Source organism: Phocoena phocoena, chromosome 18, assembly GCF_963924675.1.
Source record: "Phocoena phocoena chromosome 18, mPhoPho1.1, whole genome shotgun sequence".
Taxonomy (NCBI): domain Eukaryota; kingdom Metazoa; phylum Chordata; class Mammalia; order Artiodactyla; family Phocoenidae; genus Phocoena; species Phocoena phocoena.
In genome coordinates, this window is record NC_089236.1 from 16,240,683 (window position 1) to 16,262,549 (window position 21,867).

General features: G+C 40.2%; 1 protein-coding gene across 1 annotated transcript in view; it reads left to right on the top strand.

Annotated features, from left to right (window-relative positions):
- The first annotated feature begins 7,445 nt into the window (after window positions 1–7,445).
- Window positions 7,446–21,867, top strand: part of INTS6 (integrator complex subunit 6) — an 88,124-nt gene continuing 73,702 nt past the window's right edge. Inside the window, exons 1-3 of the mRNA XM_065895890.1 lie at window positions 7,446–7,556; window positions 7,933–8,010; window positions 8,804–8,953. Of these exons, the coding sequence (XP_065751962.1) occupies window positions 7,446–7,556; window positions 7,933–8,010; window positions 8,804–8,953 (339 nt within the window). The remainder of the gene's footprint in view (window positions 7,557–7,932; window positions 8,011–8,803; window positions 8,954–21,867) is intronic.

Sequence of the window (21,867 nt, forward strand, 5' to 3'; positions counted from 1 at the left end):
CACTTAGAGTGAACATATCATATACTTATCTTCTTTACTGCCTCCCTCCCCAACTAGAATGTAAACTTCATAAGGACAGGCATTTTCCAACCTGTTTTATTCACTGCTAAATTTCTAGCTGCTGCACATACTAGAGATTCAATAAATATTTGTTGAACCAATGACTGAATAAACACCATTGGTTCTTATTAGAATTTATAGTTACCAGTAGTTTGATACTCACTTCACATGACGCAAGATGGATTTAATCTCACAATATCATGATTCTGCCTGCATCTACTCAGTTCACCAAGTCCTATCAATTCATGGAGTCTATCACCTCCATGTCTTTTATTTATTTATTTTTCTATAAATAATATATCACCTCCACGCCTTTCATTTATTTATTTTTCTATAGATTATTTTAAAATTTTATTTTTAAAAATTTATTTATTTTTGGCTGTGTTGGGTCTTCGTTGCTGTGCGTGGGCTTTCTCTAGTTGCGGCTAGTGGGGGCTGCTCTTTGTTGCGGTGCGCGGGCTTCTCATTGCAGTGGCTTCTCTTGTTGCGAAGCACAGGCTCTAGGCAAGTGGGCTTCAGTAGTTGTGGCACGTGGGCTCAGTAGTTGTGGTGCATGGGCTTAGTTGCTCTGGGCATGTGGGATCTTCCCAGAACAGGGCTTGAACCTGTGTCCCCTGCATTGGCAGGTGGATTCTTAACCACTGTGCCACCGGGGATGTCCCCATGTCTTTTATAACACCTGCCTTACCTTACTGTCCCTGTTGTCACATCCACAGTGATTCCTATTTGTTCCGAGTTAAGGCAGAAATTGCCTAATTGGTCTCTTTGCTTACTGTATTCCCATTCTAATCCATCTTCCCAATTGTTCCTGAAGTTATCTTTCTAAAATGAGGTTTTGATCATATTACTCCCTTACCACAAAACTCTGTCTTCCTATCACCCGAAGATAAAATTCAAAATTTCTTGCTTGGACACATGAAACCCTTGATGTGGTCCGGCCTCAACTCCTGCCACTCTTCCACACACATGTTCCAGCCCCATGGATTTCTGTCTGCTCAAATGTCACTTTGTGAGATTAGCTGCTCTAGCTTCAGTACTCACAGAGCTCTTTGTATATTCTAGTGATGCTTATCTTTTTTTTTTTTTTAATTTTTATTTATTTATTTATGGCTGTGTTGGGTCTTCGTTTCTGTGCGAGGGCTTTCTCTAGTTGTGGCAAGTGGAGGCTACTCTTCATCGCGGTGCGCGGGCCTCTCACTATTGCGGCCTCTCTTGTTGCGGAGCACAGGCTCCAGACGCGCAGGCTCAGTAATTGTGGCTCACGGGCCTAGTTGCTCCGCGGCATGTGGGATCTTCCCAGATCAGGGCTCGAACCCGTGTCCCCTGCATTGGCAGGCAGATTCTCAACCACTGCGCCACCAGGGAAACCCCAGTGATGCTTATCTTAAAAGCTACAAACACTAAATAATATTTCACCGACTTTTTTTTTTTTTTAATGTTTATTTGGCCGCACCGGTCTTAGCTGGGGCATGAGGGATCTAGTTCCTTGATCAGGGATCGAACCCAGACCCCCTGCACTGGAAGTGTGGAGTCTTAACCACTGGACGACCAGAGAAGTCCCAGCATTTCACTGATTTTAAAATGTACATTGCTTTCTCTTTTAACATCTTGAAAACTGGAATTCAACCTTCAATAGTTGCATCTTATAATGCTGTCACCAGAAGGCAGTTGTGATGTAGCTGTCATAGCCTGTACATGCACAAACTTCATGATTATTCTTGGTGGCACAATGAGGCAATTGCAAACCTTACACATTTTAGTCAACTAAACGTTTAAAGAGAGGACATAAATCCTATTTGTGGCCTGAAAACCTTTCACTGACACCTTCTAGTTGGATCAAGAAAGCACCAGAATCAAAACTTGTGGAATGGAAGCCAATGGTTTAGAAGAAAATACTGAGGACAATAGTGGAGTATTCTTTTAAAACATGTTGTATCACTAATGCTCCTGGTTGGTAGAATTCAGTACAGTATGGAAAAATTCTAATTGATAAGAAAGCAATATGTCTTAGTTTATTTACTTTTAATTTTCTTGTTGTACCGTTCGGCTTGTGGGATCTTAGTTCCCCAACAAGGGATCGAACCTGGGGCCCTGAAGTGAAAGCGCCCAGTCCTAACCACTGGACCGCCAGGGAATTCCCATGTTGTAGTTTAATTAGCAGCATTTTTTTTTCTTTCAGTGCCCCAAAGTAATGGCATTTCTTAGAACCCGTGGTGTCTCAGAATTGATAAAATATGGTATCTTATCTTGCATTTTCAAAACAATCTTCTAAGACAGGTCTGGTTGTATCATGCCTGGGGTCTGCTGACATCATAAGAGTGTATTCTCACTATTTTTCTGTCTTCTTTCCATTAAACTATAAACTCTCTATGGCTTACCATAGTGATAGGGTTTCAATAGTGCCTGTCACATAGTAGGTGGGCTATTAATAGTTGTTTAAATAATTACTGCTATGTTCATGCTCCTTTGATAGAGAAACTGTTCCACTTTGGTTCTAATTCTCAATTTGGATATGTTCATGTTCAGTACTCATCTTGAATCGCCTAAGACTTCAACTATTACTGTGAAATGCTGCTCGTTGGAAAGGTCTAATTTCTTGTTAATAGTAGTCCCTAGTAGTATTTTTTTCTGAGGATTGACATTATATAATTGGTATTATATAATAAATTAGGAGGACCAAAATTAAATTTCCATATATATTATTTGAATATTTTCTGCTGCATAATTTCACATCTAATTTTTTATGCTTATTACTTCATTTTTTTTTGATGTTCTCGACCTCTCAACATCACTATTGTGATCTCAAAGAGTAAAACAGAGAGCTGAGGAAATGAATGGTAAGACAGCCAAAAGAAACTTTGTTAGGTTACATGTGAGGAACATTAAGTTCATCTGATTATTCTTTTCAGATGGTACAACCAGATACCATAAGCCAAGTCATTGGCACGTACTTATTTTTAAACCGTGTTACCCTGCTTAGTTTAAAATAATTTAAAAGGGCTCTGGTTGGCTCCTACAAATGAATATAATTCATCAGTTCTTAATTGTTAGAATAGCTCCATTTCAACAATTTAGGCTATTGTTTAAGCCAGAGTCACCATTCTTTCAGAGGGTTTTGTATAATTAATTCATTCCCTTTTAAATCGGAGCCATAGCATTTGGGCAGCATTCCTTTAAAAACAGCAGCAAAGAGCATGTTTTCTCCCACATACTTCTTCCCACCAATGTCCTCCCAGAAAAGTCTTCTCTAATCCCTTAGACTGCAACAGCACAGGGCTTAGCACACCCTACTCCAACTAGTTTTCCCTCTAACATTGCAAGAGTTCAGTTTCTTCAGTTGAGTCTGATGAAATAGTTGGCTTGCATTTGGGGGCCATGTTTTAGAAAAATAAGCCTGCATATAACCAGGATCTTTCTGGAATCACATTCTAGAATCACAGAGATTGAGTGAAGAAGAGATTCATGTTTCCCATCTTGTGCTTCCTGCAAGGCCAAAGCTCACTGAGGGGAACAGTGGGAGTCTCTGGCATTATTTTGTTTTCTCTTTTTCCTTTTTGTCAAATATAGTTGAATTCAAGCAATTTAAATATGCATGTGATGGAACTCCACTGTTATCTATATTGGTGTCACATTTATAGTTTTTTTCCCTTTTAGTTTGCAGATTTATTTTAGGAGTTTTAAGAAATGTAATTAACTCTAAGGGTATGTGAATTTTTAAAGTTATTTACTGAGTACTACTAGATGCTAGACACATATTCTTATACTTTAAGCATATAGCTCTTAATCAGCATTATTTAAGATTCACCTGAATAGCTTTTTAAAAAATGAGAGGTGGAGGGCCCACCCCAATTCTACTGTATCACTTTCCTCTGGGTTTGGGGATCTGGTACATTCATTATTATTTTTAAGCTCTATTGATAATGCTGATGTACATCTCCTGGCCCAGAACCACTAATTTAAGCCATCACCAACTAATAGCTTAATTGCCAACCAGAGTCACTAAGAATAAACCTGGCCTATTTCACAATTTTGTCTAGGGACCACTCGTCAATGCTTCCTGGTTTTGGACTGCCTCTTGATTTGCTGCCTATGTATGTCCTGATTTTTTTCCTGTTCTGCCTTGGGGCCTTGCCTTCCAGCACTTCTGGGCCTCTGAACTGGAAACCTGGCCTTTGATCTCAGGTGCCACCACAAGCATAGGTTCTGGTTATATGCTCCAGGTTGGCTTCTTGGACTTGGCTCTCCTGATCTTTGCATCTAATCCTGGCTCTACCATACACCTCCACTTACGACCCTAGTGCAACGATCTGCCAACTCCATGGAGTCAGGGAAGAAAGACCATGGTGGCTCCGCTGGAAATGATTTCAAGTAACGGCAATAGGTAAGGTCATTATTAATGCATGTTCCTCTACCTCACTCGTCTAGTTTGATTCCCTTCAAACACTGCTTTGTACTCAGCACCCTAATTAAAAACTCCAATTTATATGAAAAAAAATTCTTAGCCTGGAATAAAGGCCCTCTACCATCCAGACCTGACCTACCTTTCTGGATCTTATACTGTTCTTCATGTACCTGGTGCTCCAGCCTAGCTGAACTTGATTGTTCCCCAGGAAGCCATTGGCAATGCTGTGCTAACTTCCTTTCTTTACGACATCTTCAACGTCTAGAAGGAGTTTTCACCAGCAGCTTCTTTTCCTTTACCCACATACCCAAATCCTACCGATCTTTTAAAGCAGTGTTTCTCAAACCTGAGAAACGTAGAGGAAATTATGATCCTAGAAAATACATTTTCTGAAAGGCAGGAGTCCACAGAACAGTTTGAAAAAGCGCTGATAGAGAAATCTGAGGACCAACTCTATGAAAATCTTTCAGTTGCAAATTATCACTTTGAAAGAAAAAATTTGTCTTTATAACTAATAAAACAATTTGTATATTGTCATTAAAATGAAAACAAAAAACAGTATCAAAGAACTCTAATTCTTATCTCCAGGGTCAAGGATCCCAGTTTGAGAAACATTGCTTTAAGGCACCACTTAAACCTACTGACCCTGGAAAATTTGTTCTTTCATTACCCTAGGGAAATAAATTTTTCTCTTTTCTGAATTATTTAGTATCTAATCATTTTCTACTCTGTAGTAGCTAATAATATGTAGGCAATATTCTTCTAGCAAAACCACAAACTCTTTGAAGGCAGGGACAATATTTTAACCATTTTTTAACTCCACTGGTCCTAAGCAAGCATTGGATGTAAGCTCGCTACTCCACTTTTAGAAGTCCAAATCTCTTAAAAGTATTTTACTCTTCTATGGCACATACAGAACGCCATATTACTGAATAGCCCTACTATAAATTAACAAAAATTCAGAGGTTGTCTTAATTAGGAAAAGTCCGAGTTATAAAATTCAAAATTTAAAAAAAGTGCCACAAAACATGTCTGTTCTGTGTTAATGGTAATAGGAACAACTTCTTTGAGTGACCAGTAGGGAAATAATTAAGAATTTCAGGATAAACAATCGAAATGCTAGGCTAATAGGAGAGGCCCTCTAAATCTCTACACAGTCTTATACAGGTCGTATGTCCCTAATTCAACTTGTATTTTAGGCAATGTCTTTAAGTTTTCAACTAGTATATTTGAGGCAACTTTTCCTCCGACATAACTTAGGAGAGGAATCATTATGCCATCAAGCCTGATGACAGGGGCTGGTTTTATCCGAGAACGTCTGCCTTCAGGCAGTATTTGGATCGAATCTGAGACAGCATAGAGTGCAAGGAAAGAGCACTGGCAGGGCTATGGAGAACCCATGCTATGTGTCACCTGGGCAAGCCAAGTCAGTCTGTTCATCTAAAAACAAGAGTAATGGACGCTGCTTTTCTAAGGCCCCTTTTAGCTCTGAGATTGATATTCTGTGGCCCTAAGTAAACATGGCTTGTGAGAGGTTATTTCTTTGGGTAGGACGGGTTATTTTTCCCCGAGTATAAAAGGGGCAATAAACTGTTTATCGATATTTGAGTCTTCCCCCGCTGCCCTTTTAGGGCTGAGTTCGGAAAAAAAGGGTTTGTTCCCTTTCTGGTGGGTCCTCCAACGAGAGGGCTCCTGGCTAGGTCCAGCCCTCACCCTCGGTCGCTGCCCAAGGCCGAGCGAGGCTGCGGACGAGGATCGCCCCTCGTCCCCACTCCCCTACGGGAGCGGAGTGACTCGCGGAGACGATTAGTCCCTGGTCATAAACAACCTCTCACTTCCCTTCCCCCGCCCCGGGCCCGCCCGCGCTGGGGCCGGCCCTCCGAGGCCCAAGGAACCTCCTCCGACGACCGCGGGCCCCGAGCCCTCATCCGGAGGATGACCGCCGGCCTGCCCCGACTCCTAACCGGGCGTTGGATCACTCTACTCATCCCCTCGTCACTCGCCCATTGGGGAAGGGGTTCGCTACAGCGACCTCGAAACAGGAGCTGAGGCCAGCCTCCATTTCCCTTCCTCCGACCCCTATCACCTCCAACAGCCAAGGAGAGGCCGAGGGGCCTCACGCGCAGACTCACGGCCGCGGCCCCCGCCCCCATACCGCCGTCCTTCCGCGGGCTGTCCCCGCCCCTTCCCGGAGCCCGCCTCCGCGTCTGCCGGCCCGCCTGCTCGCCCCTCGCGCTCGCTCTCGCGCGCACCCGACGCTCCGCCTCCGCGCGTGCTCCAAAACTGTTCCCGGAGCCAGCCTCCAAGCTTCCCCCGCCCCTGAGCTGTTTGAATATGCTAATAAGAGGCCAGGGATCAGCCAATACATTAGCGGGGCGGTGCATCACGTGGCTAGAGGACGTGTCAGGGGGCGGAGCCTCTGCAGCCCCTGCCCGAGTTAAAACCGGAGTGTGAGAGAGAAAAGCGCTTCAGTAGCGAGAGGGGCTGAGAAAGTGGTGACACCGCCGGGGTGCGGAGGGAGTCCCTGAAACTTCTCCCAACAGCCCCAGGGCCAATCTCCCCTCAGCCCACTCCCCTCTTCGCCAGCTCCCAGGTCCCCACTCCCTGCACCGGGGGTGGGGTTGGGAGCCAGGCCCGTCTCCCGCTGGGACACACACAGGGGCCGGGAGCGGGGACGGGACCCCCGAGGCGGGGGGGACGGACCGACAGACAGACGGCCGGGCGCCCGCCCCAGCGGGCAGGCAGGCAGGAGGAGGCGGAGGCGGGGGTACGACTGGGAGGACTGGGTCTGGGGAGTTTCCTCTCAACTATCGGGGGAGAAACTCCCCGCAGCCGGAGGAAAGACCCAGACCGTGTTTTCCTCCCGGGGGCCGCGCTCCCCCGCCCCGCGTAGCGGCGGTCGCCGCCGCCGCCACCGGCGCCTCCACCTCTACCATCTCCTCTTTCTCCACCACCTCGGGCCCCGGTGTCCCCGGCCAGCACTATGCCCATCTTACTGTTCCTGATAGACACGTCTGCCTCTATGAACCAGCGCAGCCATCTGGGCACCACCTACCTGGACACAGCCAAAGGCGCGGTAGAGACCTTCATGAAGGTACCGACTGACCGAGCCCGGGCGGCGACCCCGGTCCGGCGGCCAGCGGGCGGCAGGGGTGGGGGGAGGGCGGCCGGGGGCGGCGAGGCGGAGGTGTCGGGGACCTGACTGCGGGAGCTGCCGGGCTCGGGGACCCCCTCCCCCACCGCGCGGGCGGGCGGGCGGGCGCTGCAAGCCGGGCTCGGCCCGGGCCGGGGCTGCGGCCCCGGGCGGTGTGCGGGGGCCGATCTGTGTGTGTGGGGTGGCTGCGGCGTGTGCGGTACTGTGGGGGGCGGCGGGGCCGCTGGGCGCCCCTTCTCCGCCTGGTAACCTCGCCTCTGTGCTTCCCTCTCGCCCGCCCTGTTCCTCCTTCCGTTCCCCACCCGCTCTCCCGCAGCTCCGTGCCCGGGACCCTGCCAGCAGAGGAGACAGGTATATGCTGGTCACTTTCGAAGAGCCGCCCTATGCTATCAAGGTAACAGCCCTCGCCCTCCCCCTTCCCTTCCCTGTTCCTTCCTCTCTCACCCTCCCCGCCCCCCCATTCACCCTTCATTATGCTCCCCTCCCCCACCCGCTGTGCTCCAGGCGCTGAGGTCTTTCCCCCTGCGGGCTCCCACCCCCTCCCCCGCTACGGAGCGTCCTGGCGCGGCGCGGAGTCGCCGGGCCACCGCCGTCCCCTCCCCAGCCCGGCCCGGCGGCGGCGGCGGCGGCGGCGGCGCTGCGATCAACATGGCCGACATTTCCCCTCCGCGGCGTGAGCGGCAGCAATGAACTGTGGGGGATATTTATTCAAGTTAGCCCGAGTGACAGCCGGGCCCGGCAGCGCCGAGCCTGGGTCTGCATTAAAGGGGAACCGGCCCGAGGCTGGGGCGGGGGGCGGGGGCCGCGGGGCTGGGGCTGCGGAGTCTCCCCGAGAGGGCCGCGGGCCGGTGGGACAGCGCGCTAGGTGAACTTCGCAAGTCCCGCTCACTTCTGCTTTCCACCAGTATCTTTGCATCCCCGAATTCTGGGTATGAGGCTGGGGAGTACGCTTCCCGGGGAAGTTATAAAGTACGAAGGCTGGTAGCTGCCGAAAGCTGTAGAGCCAGCAGGTTTATTCTTGGCCTCCTTTGGAAGAGAGTTTCCTCAGCAGTGATGCGTTATTGACACGTTACTCAAAACCGTGCAGCAAAGTGAAGCAGCCCCTTGGTGAACGGCAGATTGTAACGGCCGTCCGTGTGCACATGGCTTTGAAAGATGAAAAAAGATTCTTACGTTTTTCTTTTCAGGCCGGATGGAAAGAAAACCATGCAACGTTTATGAATGAACTGAAAAACCTTCAGGCTGAAGGACTTACGACTCTTGGCCAATCCCTAAGGACAGCTTTTGATTTATTAAATTTAAATAGATTAGTAACTGGCATAGACAACTATGGGCAGGTAGGTTGACTATTAAGGTGGAAAAACAGTTGATTTTTCTTTTTGTGGAAAAACAGTCCAGTCCCGAAACTGTATAACGTGAAATACAAGTGTAAAACATTTCAGATTAAAATCCAGTATGCACATAATACAAAAGTGAAACAATGACCACACTGTATATGGTTTTATAGCCCTCATTTTTTTTCTTTTCTTAAAATGTATTTGTGTTCAGAATTCGAATCTGAATTCTTTGCTATGAAGTTGGCATGAATTTAGTTTTAACCTTAAGGTTCACTCAGGAAATAAACGGGAAAACATCCTGCCTCACCACACTCAGTTTCTCTGGTAGTCTGTCCACAGGCAATTGTGCAACTCTTGCAATGACTGACAGACACTAGTTGATTAGTGGTCTTAAAATGTTAGAGGAAATTATTCTATTTGTTGTATCAGGGTTTAATTTAACCATATTATATAGCTCTGAAAGGTAAGAAGGTTTTCATTGTAGTGCACTAACTGGCTGAGTACATTAAGATTTCTCAGCTTTTGAGGTGTGTCCAGTAAGGCACTACGCAGGAAGAATTCTGAAGCCATTCTTGAATTAAATGACAGGTCCAGAGTTTTGTTTTTAAACTCCAAACCCTTGGAAAAGAGGCTGTTTAAAAATATGAAAGAACCCTTCCTTTCTCCCTTAACTCTCCCAGTTCCTCTATTGCACTTGCTGTTATCTCTTTGAAGATGAGACAAGACCATTAAATCACATGATGGTTCACTATGGGATAATGCAAGGTGGTCCATTATAACACTTCTTGAGATAACTGGCCTGGGAAGTAAAAGATACTGAAGAATGTGTAATGTTACACATAACAAAGGAATATTAAATCCAAGGAGTTCAGTTCCTATGTTGTGCAAAGCACTATTACCACAGTGATACTTTTAGGCACACATTTTGTTCTTGTTCCCAAGTTCCATGAGCCACAGTTTTCAGGAGTTTCACAAATTTCAGGGAAATTCTTCCCACAACTACAGCTTTTGGTTTCTTTATATAGAAAGAAGCAGAATTGTTCCCTTGTTTTAGAAATGTTTATGCTTTAGTTTTTAAGGGTAACTTTTCAGTGCCTGAACATCTTTGGCTTTGGAAAATGGTTGAATGTAGTTCTGTTGCATTTAAAGTATATGTTGCAACTTGGAGTCACTTTGTTTCTATCTTTATGGAATTACGGAATTGCATTTCATGTATTTTCTCACACATTAATCTTTTTCTGTTTCCCCTTTCATGCTGCTTTATTTTTCAGCTTTTAGTAAGTTGGGCAGATTTGCCATGAACTTTTCAGTTTGTTTCTTTAAAATAATGGATTTATTTCCCTTTCATTTTCCTTTGTTATCTGTAGCACTGTGCAGTCTTATTGCTTAAGGTTTTGATCTAAACTTTGAGTTCAAAGACAGATGAAACTTGCCATTATTCAGTTATCCTTATTTCCTTATTATTGGATATACTAACTGTTATTATTTGGTTGTCAGGTTGTCAGTGTATAGCAGAACTACTAATTTCCTGATCTTCTGCATCACATTTCATAAGTGGGAAAGGCATTTAGACACGTTTACCTTCTACCTCCTATTAAAAATATGGCTTAGGTGTTTCCTTAGAAAAAACTGATTGTCATGGAGAGGCTGAGGACATTTGTAATTTAAACCCGTTTTTTCCTTTTCCCAGTTGCCATCTTCCACCAGAGGATGCTTAAGTTCTTGTCTATAAAGCTCACAAAAAGTTTGAGGTTGAAGGTGGTCCTGCTGTGCTCTTACCACTTTGACCAAGAGAAGAGCCTGGAGATAGGATGTTTTTGTATGTTAAGATTTATTAATTCAACAGAGGGGAGAGATTATGCCTTTCAGTTATTTTGATGAATAAGCAAGGATGCAAGGAGTAATATCCTGAATTGGCACATGAAAATGATACTAGCATTAAAATAACTAAGGAAGCCACAATTTTCCAAATGAAAATGACAATGATTGAGTCTAATGATTGTGATTCTCATGATTAATTAGAAGAAAACATCTTCCCAGAAGACATTTTTCATCATAAGATTTTTTTCTTGCTGATTTAAATATACATTTTGTATTCAAAAAAGGATAAATTATCAAGAATTTTGGATGTCTCAAATATTTAATATTGAATATAGTTCATGTATTTTCTTCGTAAGGTTATCCGCCTATTTTTTGTGGAGTACCAGTATTCTGTAACCTCAGTGTTTCTTGTAAATACTTCCCGTTTCATGCTCTATATTAGGATCTTCAGAGCCCACAGTACTAAATGCTTTTATATAATCTCAGTAGTTGAAGGAAATGAGAAAAGGTGAGCTAGATGAAAGGGCATATTGATTTTATAGAACATCTAAAAACCTTTATATGTTTCAGAATAATTTTTCTTAAACACTTAAATGGGGTTTATATATATATGTATCTGTATATTTATATAGGTATTTCCACACGTGTTCCCATTACCCACATACATGCACATATGTGGTTTCCATAATCAATTCCAAGAGTATTTTTAATATCTATATCTATATTGCATAAGTTTAGTTGACATACCTACAAATAAAACATCTTTGAGATATTAGCTAGGATACTAAGAACTTGCAGGGCATCAGTAAGGTTAAAGTAGCTGAGAAGAAAATGATTCTTGGTGAATGTTTTCTCAAGCACTTTGGATATCTCACCAAGTTCCTTGCATATAGAAGTCCTTATAAATACTTAATTTGGGTAATCAGTACCATTTGCTGATACTTGTACAATCATGGAACAATGTAGTCAATCTTTTCTTTATAAATTATAGTAACAGCTTACTAAATTGCTTATCCTTGCAGCTAAATTTGATAGATTTTTTTCCCGCATGTATTCACCAGAGTTTCAAATAATGCTGATCTTTTGAGAGCCACTGAAAATTTGAACCTGCCTATCTAAAGTTTGGACATGTATAAAGTTTTAGAGGTCTGATTAAAGTTTCCTATGTAGATCGGTTTATTTTTCATACTTTTCCAAGTTCTATTTTCTGTCAATGTTTTCAACATTGTTTATTATTATTTTTTTAAGTTAGGTTCCAGTTAGGTTTAGCTGCTAAATATTACTCTGGCCTGCAGTTCATCATTTTTGTCACTGGACTGATTCCACACTCCTACTACTGAATGTACTAGTACTGATTCAGTTGTTCTAGGACTTAGAATGGTACCTGACCTACTACTGTATGCCTTTGGTGAAGACAGTCCTTGAGTAATACCATAAAAGGAAGTATAATATGTGTTTAATTTTTAGAGGGTTTTCTATTCCAAGTGTTTACCTCATTGAAAAATGGTGGCTTTCAGACACCATCAAATTGAATGAATCTTAGGGAGAATAATGTTAGCCAGTTTTATTCTTCAGCATAAAGAGCTATTTGTGAACTTAGCAGATAATTCAGGTAGATTTCTAATAATACGGCTTTTTTCCCTTTACCAAAGCAGCAGTACCCATTTAGTTCTCAGGTAGTACATAATAAAGGCTTCTCTTTTAATGTTGGTAGGTGAAGTAATGAAAACTTGATTCCCATTTGGGTTTTTGGTTTCCTTTAGGCTATCAAGAAATATGTAAACAATAGTTTGGTATTTATTGACCTATAGATATCTTTTCAAAGGAAAGTAGATTATTATACTTGAACATTCTGTGCTGAATATGAACTGGAGACATTTTTTAAGTCTCTGAACTTTTTTTTCTAATTTTTAAATTGTGGTAAAAAACACATAACATCAAATTTACCATCCTAACCATTTTTAAATGTACAGTTCAGTAGTGTTAAGTATATTCACATTATTGTGCAACCAATTTCCAGAACATTTTCATCTTTCAAAACTAAAAGTCCTTTCAAAACAATATCTCCTCATTTCCCCCTAACCCCAGCCCCTGGCAATCAAAGAGCGGCACCATTCTACTTTCTGTTTCTATGAATTTGACTACTCTAGAGATGCCACCTATAAATGGAATCATACAGTATTTGTCTTTTTGTGACTGGCTTATTTTACTTAGCATAATGTCCTCAAGGTTCATACATGTAGTATGTGTTGGGATTTCATTTCTTTTTATGGCTAAAATAATATTCCATTGTACATGTATACCACATTTAAAAACTTTTTTTGCGTATACCACATTTTGCCTACCCATTAATCTGTTGTTGGACACTTTGGTTGCTTCCACCTCCTGGCTGTTGTGAATAATGCTGCTATGAACATGGGGTAAATGTCTCCTGAGATCCTGCTTTCAGCTCTTTTGGATATATACCCTGAAGTGGAATTGCTAGATTGTATGGTAATTCTATTTAAAAAAATTTAAGGAAGTGCCATATTGTTCTCCATAAAGTTTGCACTATTTTATATTCCCACCAATAATACACAAGAATTTCAATTTCTGCACATCCTTGATAACACTATTTTCCTTTTTTCTAATATTACCCACCCTAATGGATTTGAAGTGATATCTCATTGGTTTATTTGCATTTACCTAGTTATTATTTATATCGCACATCTCTTCATATGCTGGGTGGACTTTTGTATACTGGCTTTGGAGAAACGTCCAAGACCTTTGCTTATTTTTTGTTATTTTTTTCCGTTGTTGGTAGGAGTTCTTTAAATATTTTGGATATTAACCCCTTATCAGATGTGCAATTTGCAGATTTTTCTCCCATTCCATGGTCTGCCTTTTCACTCTGTTGATTGTCCTTTGTATAGAAGTTTAAATTTTTGATGTATTCCAATATATCTATTTTTTATTTTGCTGCCTTTGCTTTTAGTGTTATATCCAAGCAATCATTGCCAAATCCTATGTATTGATGCTTTCCCCCTATATTTTCTTTCAGGAGTTTTAGCTTTATGTCTTATATTTACGTCTTTAATCCATTTTGAGTTAATTTTGGTATATGGTGTAGAATGAAGTAAGCTTCATTCTTTTGCATGTGGACATCCAGTATTTCCAACACCATTTGTTGAAGAGACTGTCCTTTTCCCTTTGAAAGGTCTTGGCGAGCGCCTGAACTTAAGGCTCCTGAAATTATTTTCGGTAATTATTGATGGATAGGGGACTCTATAGTCAAACTTGCTTAAATGTTTTATCTCCATCTTTAATTGTGTAAAAGAAGAGCAATGGCTAGGAATGTGAAAATTGCATTCCAATTCTGACCTTGACATTGAATTACTATGACACATTGGGCAGTCACTTTACTGCGCTGTGCCTCTGCTTCTTTGTTTCCCAAATTGCCAGCAATGAAGCCATTAATACCCTTAGAGAATCGATGAGAGTCTGAAATGGGATGGTATATTAAAATGTAATTTAAAAATTATGAAGTGCTCAATAGACACAAAGCATACTTTTTCTCCCCTCCATAGATAATTCACTTCTGGTTTTCTCTTATTTTTCACCTTTGAATTTGAAATTAGTTATAAAAATCTAGTGATATTTAAAGCTGATTATTATTACATGCTTTGAAATCTGTTAGTAGCATATTAAGTATATATATATTTTTCTCAGGGGTGGGCTTTATATTGCTTCCTGGGGAAGCAGTGTGAAAGGTAAATATAACTTGATCAAAGTTGTCTTAGTGGCAGTTGATAAGCATGGGATAAAGTACAAGGATGGTATTTTAAAAAAAACAATGTTAAATGAAAACTGGATGAATATCAATTAGCAGATAAGTCAAAGTCATTCTTTCATAGGAATACAAGTTAGAAAAGGAACCCTTAGAAAACAAAAGCACATGTTTTAGGATTCTTTCAAATAGGGAGCTCCCCCTAATGCGTTTAAGATGAGATTTACACAAGTTTAATATGCAAGGAACTTCTGAGGAGCACATCTATTAGGTAGATCAAGGGATGTTTTAATAAGAAGGTTTGACCGAGCTCAAAGTAGTATAACATGGCTATGATTTATTTCCTATTGTCAGCATTAATTTAATTTATTATTTATTTATTTATTTTTACATCTTTATTGGAGTGTAATTGCTTTACAATGGTGTGTTAGTTTCGGCTTTATAACAAAGTGAATCAGCTATACGTATACATATATCCCCATATCTCCTCCCTCCTGCATCTCCCTCCCACCCTCCCTATCCCACCCCTCTTAGGTGGTCACATAGCACTGAGCTCATCTCCCTGGTGCTATGCGGCTGCTTCCCACTAGCTATCTGTTTTACATTTGGTAGTGTATATATGTCCATACCACTCTCTCACTTCATCCCAGCTTACCCTTCCCCCTCCCCTTGTCCTCAAGTCCATTCTCTACGTCTGTGTCTTTATTATTCGTGTCCTGCCTCTAGGTTCTTCAGGACCTTTTTTTTTTTTTTTTTGGATTCCATATATGTTACCATCTCTTTCTGACTTACTTCACTCTGTATGACAGATTCTAGGTCCATCCACCTCACTACAGATAACTCAGTTTCATTTCTTTTTATGGCTGAGTAATATTCCATTGTATATATGTGCCACATCTTCTTTATCCATTCATCTGTTGATGGACACTTAGGTTGCTTCCATGTCCTGGCTATTGTAAATAGAGCTGCAGTGAACATTGTGGTACATGACTTTTTGAATTATGGTTTTCTCAGGGTATATTCCCAGTAGTGGGATTGCTGGGTTGTATGGTAGTTCTACTTTTAATTTTTTAAGGAACCTTCCACACTGTTCTCCATAGTGGCTGTATCAATTTACATTCCCACCAGCAGTGCAAGGGGGTTCCCTTTTCTTCACACCCTCTCCAGCATTTATTATTGTTCGTAGATTTTTTGATGATGGCCATTCTGACTGGTGTGAGCTGATACCTCATAGTAGTTTTGATTTGCATTTCTCTAATGATTAGTGATGTTGAGCCTTCTTTCCTGTGTTTGTTGGCAATCTGTATATCTTCTTTGGAGAAATGTCTATTTAGGTCTTCTGGGTTTGTTTTTTTTTTTTTTTTCTTTTTTTTTGTTTATTTATTTATTATTTTTGTCTGCGTTGGGTCTTCGTTGCTGCGCGCGGGCTTTCTCTAGTTGCGGCGAGTGGGGCTGCTCTTCGTTGCGGTGCGCGAGCTTCTCATTGCGGTGGCTTCTCTTGTTGCGGAGCACAGGCTCTAGGCACACAGCCTCAGTAGTTGTGGCACACAGACTCAGTAGTTGTGGCTCGCAGGCTCTAGAGCGCAGGCTCAGTAGCTGTGACGCACGGGCTTAGTTCCTCCACGGCATGTGGGATCTTCCCGGACCAGGGCTCGAACCCGTGTCCCCTGCACTGGCAGGCGGACTCTCAACCACTGCGCCACCAGGGAAGTCCCCTGGGTTTGTTTTTTTGATATTGAGCTGCTTGTAAATTTTGGAGATTAATCCTTTGTCAGTTGCTTCATCTGCAAATATTTTATCGCATTCTGATGGTTGTCTTTTCGTCTTGTTTATGTTTTCCTTTGCTGTGCAAAAGCTTTTAAGTTTCATTAGGTCCCATTTGTTTATTTTTGTTTTTATTTCCCTTTCTCTAGGAGGTGGGTCAAAAAGGATCTTGCCGTGATTTGTGTCATAGAGTGTTCTGCCTATGTTTTATAGCTTTATAGTGTTTGGCCTTATATTTAGATCTTTAATCCATTTTGAGTTTATTTTTGTGTATGGTGTTAGGGAGTGTTCTAACTTCATTCTTTTACATGTAGCTGTCCAGTTTTCCCAGCATCACTTTGAAAAGGCTGTCTTTTCTCCATTGTATTATTCTTGCCTCCTTTATCAAAAGTAAGGTGATCATATGTGCGTGGATTTACCTCTGGGCTTTCTATCCTGTTCCATTGATCTATACTTCTGTTTTTGTGCCAGTACCATATTGTCTTGATTACTGTAGCTCTGTCTGAAGTCAGGGAGTCTGATTCCTCCAGCTCCATTTTTCTTTCTCAAGATTGCTTTGGCTATTTGGGGCCTTTTGTGTTTCCATATACATTGTACAATTTTTTGTTCTAGTTCTGTGAAAAATGCCATTGGTAGTTGATAGGGATTGCATTGAATCTGTAGATTGGTTTGGGTAGTATAGTCATTTTCGCAGTGTTGATTCTTCCAATCCAGTAACATGGTATATCTCTCCATCTGTTTGTATCATCTTTAATTTCTTTCATCAGCGTCTTATAGTTTTCTGCGTAGAGGTCTTTTGTCTCCTTAGGTAGGTTTATTCCTAGGTATTTTATTCTTTTTGTTGCAGTGGTAAATGGGAGTGTTTCCTTAATTTCTCTTTCAGGTTTTTCATCATTAGTGTATAGGAATGCAGGAGATTTCTGTGCATTAATTTTGTATCCTGCTACTCTACCAAATTCATTGATTAGCTCTAGTAGTTTTCTGGTAGCATCTTTAGGATCCTGTATGTATAGTATTGTGTCATCTGTGAGCATTAGTTTTAAAGATGGTAATTTAAATGACAAATTTCAAGACCCAGGTTTTATTTTCTTTGAAAATACTTGCTATAATTTATCTTCATAATTTTATACTCTAAATCTGTTTTCTAAAGGATCAAAAAACCACCCTGGTGTGTTTTTTTAAAAAGAGAATGAAAAAGAATATCCTAAAGACATCAATTGCATTCTTAATTAGAAATTATTGAAAATAAATCAGAAGTACAAAAGGTAAATAACACGTTCCATTTCTTCAAAGAAATTTTTATTTTCCCTTTATGCAGAAGAATGTCAATAATTATGTATTAAACTGTACAGCTGAAAATTTAAAAGCCAGGAACAAATATTTGAATGAAAGAATTTCACTTATTCATTTATTTTCAATTGATTTAAGGTCATTTATGGTCAGAATTAGATAAAAGTATCGTTCAGCCATGTTTGTGTTATGGATTTCTCCAAGGAGATCATATAATATTTTATAACTTGAAATTTTCCTAAATATTTAAAATTATTTTTAGTCATCATAATCCTTCACTCAAATTTATACTCTTATAAGTAAAATCATCTTGGTGGGTTTCTTTTCTTTGGTTGGTCAGTGCTCACGTACACCAGCCCTGTTTTCTTTCATTTTATTTTATTTTATTTTTTAATTCTTATTTTGTTTTTTTGACTGGGGCACTTGGCTTGCGGGATCTTAGTTCCCCGACCAGATACTGAACCCAGGCCCTTGGCAGTGAAAGTGCAGAGTCCTAACCACTGAACTGCCAGGGAACTCCCTGTTTCCTTTCATTTTAAATAAGTAATTTCTTTATACAAACTTAATTTTCGTTTAGCCCTATTATTAATCTGTTTAATTTAAGCATGGTCCGAAACCATAAAGTACTGAGTTTTTTGGGTTTTGTTTTTGTCTTTATTCCCTGATCCCTCTTCTTTCCCCCCAACCTTTTCTGTTGAGATATACCTTAAATGCACATATTCTAATTATGAAGCTTAGTAAAATTTTAAATACACTCTTGGAAAAAAAATTGAACTTTTTGTATCTACTGACAGAACTTTTCAGCAGACTTTTTGTAAATATTATTATGGTTATTGTTTCCCAGGGCTTTATAATTGAAAGTGATGTTAGATTCCATCTTCCTCATTGTATTAATGTAGAAAGTAAGGCCCAGAAAAGTTATAATGCTGAATTTCTTCACATTATGAAAAATTTGAAAAGAGAGCAATTGGTTATGAAACAGTCATGCAGATTTTATTAATAATTTGTATTTTATTTAAGAGCAAATTTTATTGGAAGGTATAGCCAGTAGATCTGAGTCCCTCTGGGTGGGGGTGTATCAGTAGCTCTCCAATGAAATGTGTGTCCTTTCACTTCCTCTGTGAGAAGCAGGCGTTTCATTTTGTCATTGTGTTACACTTAGCTTTTCTTGTAACACCTGTTAAAATACAGTTTTTTACATTCAGTTGGATTTTCTTCCCACTCCCTCCTTCCCTCCCCAACTCCTTGGAAAAAAAAAAAAAAAGTGTGAACATGGGGGATAGTTGCCAGGATTTTATACCATTTTTTTTTTTTTTTAATACCATTCTTAATTTAAGGCCTGGATGCTAATATGTATGTGTGTGTGTGTGTGTGTGTGTGTGTATATATATATATATATATATATACACACACAGACACATAGTGTTTGATTTCATATTCATAGTTTATTTAACGTTTCTGATGTAGTTAATACAGGACTATTAACCTAGTCTGTTAATTAGTTGACTTTTCCCATGTAGTGTGCCAGTATTACTGCTATAATTATAAGTTTTTACCTGGACAGCTTTGTAATTAGTTAACTATCAATTAGTTTCCTTTGACGTAAGATACTTTTGAAAATCTCTAAGCATTGTTGTTAAGATTCAGAAAAATCTGTTTGGCTCTATGAATTCCTAGTCCACCCATGGGTTCCTGGCAAGTCATGTAATCTCTCAGCCTCAGTTTCCCCATTAGGAAAATAGAATGAAATAATCTATCTTGCAGGATTGTGGTAAAAATTGAGTGATATATGGTATAATTTGTTATTGTAATACACGTATTACCATTTTTGTGAATTTCCTTTTATTTAAATTTTAAAAATTGGAATTGTGGGTAGAGTATTTTATCCAGCTTTTTAAAGAACAAGAATTGTGGTGATAGGGAAAGAACGGCTTCATTAGAACTGGCTGTGCCTGGCTCTGGGGCTACTAGCTTATGTTGTATTGACTGACAAGTCCCTTAACCTCACTGAGCCTCAAATTTCTCATCCACAAAATGGTGGTAATACCAATCTTGAAAAAGTTTTTAAGGATTGGAAATATTTTTTTTTTTTTTTTGCGGTACGCGGGCCTCTCACTGTTGTGGCCTCTCCCGCCGGGGAGCACAGGCTCCGGACGTGCAGGCTCAGCGGCCATGGCTCATGGGCCCAGCCACTCCGCAGCACGAACCCGTGTCCCCTGCATCGGCAGGCAGACTCAAAATCACTGCGCCACCAGGGAAGCCCTGGAAATAATTTTGTTAATCATCTATCAAAGTGCCTGCTTGGAAAAGGTTTATAATCTGAAACCTTTGAGAAAAAAAAAGTTTTTTCATAACCTAATATGTATACATCACAAGAAGCTAGAATTAGCTGTCCAGCAGTTTCAGCTAAAGTAAATTTTCTTGCCATAGAGAACATAATGGTTTTTGGCTTTGAATTGAAGCTCTGTAGATTACTCCAAAAATACTTTTTCCCCTTGGAGTTACAAAAGTCTTTTCCCCCACATCTCTAATTCTTATTCAGAAATGGTTTAATAACAGTGAGTACTTCAAACAAACAAACATGTTTTTGATTTTCAAAGCAAGAAAGGTTTCAAGCTTCTTTGAGGAAATTTAGATCTCGGCCCATTTTTAGGGCTTTGTAACGGTATATTTTAGAATTCACGTTGCTGATGATTAGGATGGGGTGGAGGATGTCATTGTGCAGAAGAAAGGTCAAATGTAAAAGGTATGATCAATTTTATTGTTTGTAATGTAGATTTATGTGGGAAAAGAACATAATAGGATGACCCTAGGAAGGATTATTTTATGTGATGATACTTCTCTTTTAGGGCCTATGTGATTTGAAATTTGATTATTGGTATATTGAGAGATAGTTGTACCTCAAAAGTATTTTAACTTAAAAATCTTATAATTAAGAGGATTAGTTTTAATCAGAGGACCAATTTATCAGCCTAGTGATGACTTAGCAAAACTTATTCTAGGTCCTACATACGCTTGCCTTTTTTATCTTTGCCTTAAAAGGAAATGACGTTTTAACATTTTCCATCTATTAGTTTTGCTCAGAGAAGCTGGGGAACATGTGAAGGTCCTTGGGAGGATTATATCATCTAAAAAACTTTATTATAGAAAGGAAAACAGTTCTGAGTATGTGAGAAAAAGTAATTGTAGCATTAGCTTATTAGGTAATGTAATTTGCAACTAGTCATTGACAGGATTGATGCTGGCATGTTGAAGGAAAACTCTCACTTGGTCTTCAAGCTGGTGAACCTAGTTAGATATTAGGAAACATCAACAAAGTCTGCTTATTCTGGAGTGCAGACACTGGAGGCATCCAAACAACTATTCTGAAAGGATTAAAAACAATTGATTATTTTTAATCACAGAAATTGAAGATGATTGAGTATGCAGTGCTCTGTGAAAGGTTAGACTGCAAACCACAGTGGATGATGTTACAAAGCCTGGGTCCCTAAGATAATGACAGATAATAGTACTTTTGGATTATTAGGAATAAGCAAAGTGATGTTTTTGTGGCCTCTGATGTAATGCTTGAGTTGTGATGGTTCCTGATCATTTATGTACTTTGGAAGGTAATAACTAATGTAGAATTTTGAATTTTTGTTGTACATTTTAAATTGTCAATCCCATTTCTCAAACCAGTATGTTAGAAGAAATACCCAAGTAATTGCATTCAGAAAATTGGGTCTAAATCAAATAGTAGAAAGAGTAAGAGATCTTTACATCTAAGTTTTATTGTTAATCAAGAAGGGATAATATCTAATCCCAAACAAGATTATATTGAATGTAAATCCTAATGTAAAAAAGAGTTACCTTGTCATGTTCTTAGAGCTTCCATTTCAGTGAGCTATAGTATCAATCAAAAACATGTAGCGATCTGTGCAGGCACCCACCCATCCATATGTGACATCTGCTTTTTCATGAGGTTCATTTCTAACTTAAAACCTTGGTGGATTTGTATGTATAGATAGGAAGGCTTGTAAAAATTTGTTTTTAACAGTAGAACCCAAATATTATGTGGTTAGTTTTTTGTTTCCCAAATGTGTCATCTATTTTGAAAAATTTAAATCTATAAACACTTGGGAAGGTGCTTAGCATGAGCATCAGTAAATGTTTGAATCAGAATTTATTTAGCAAGAATGAATTTCTAGAAACTCTTTACTCAAGTTCATATACCTGTATAATGGATTTGGAGAAATTTAAATATTTCCTCCTAAAAAAACTTACTGAAATTGGG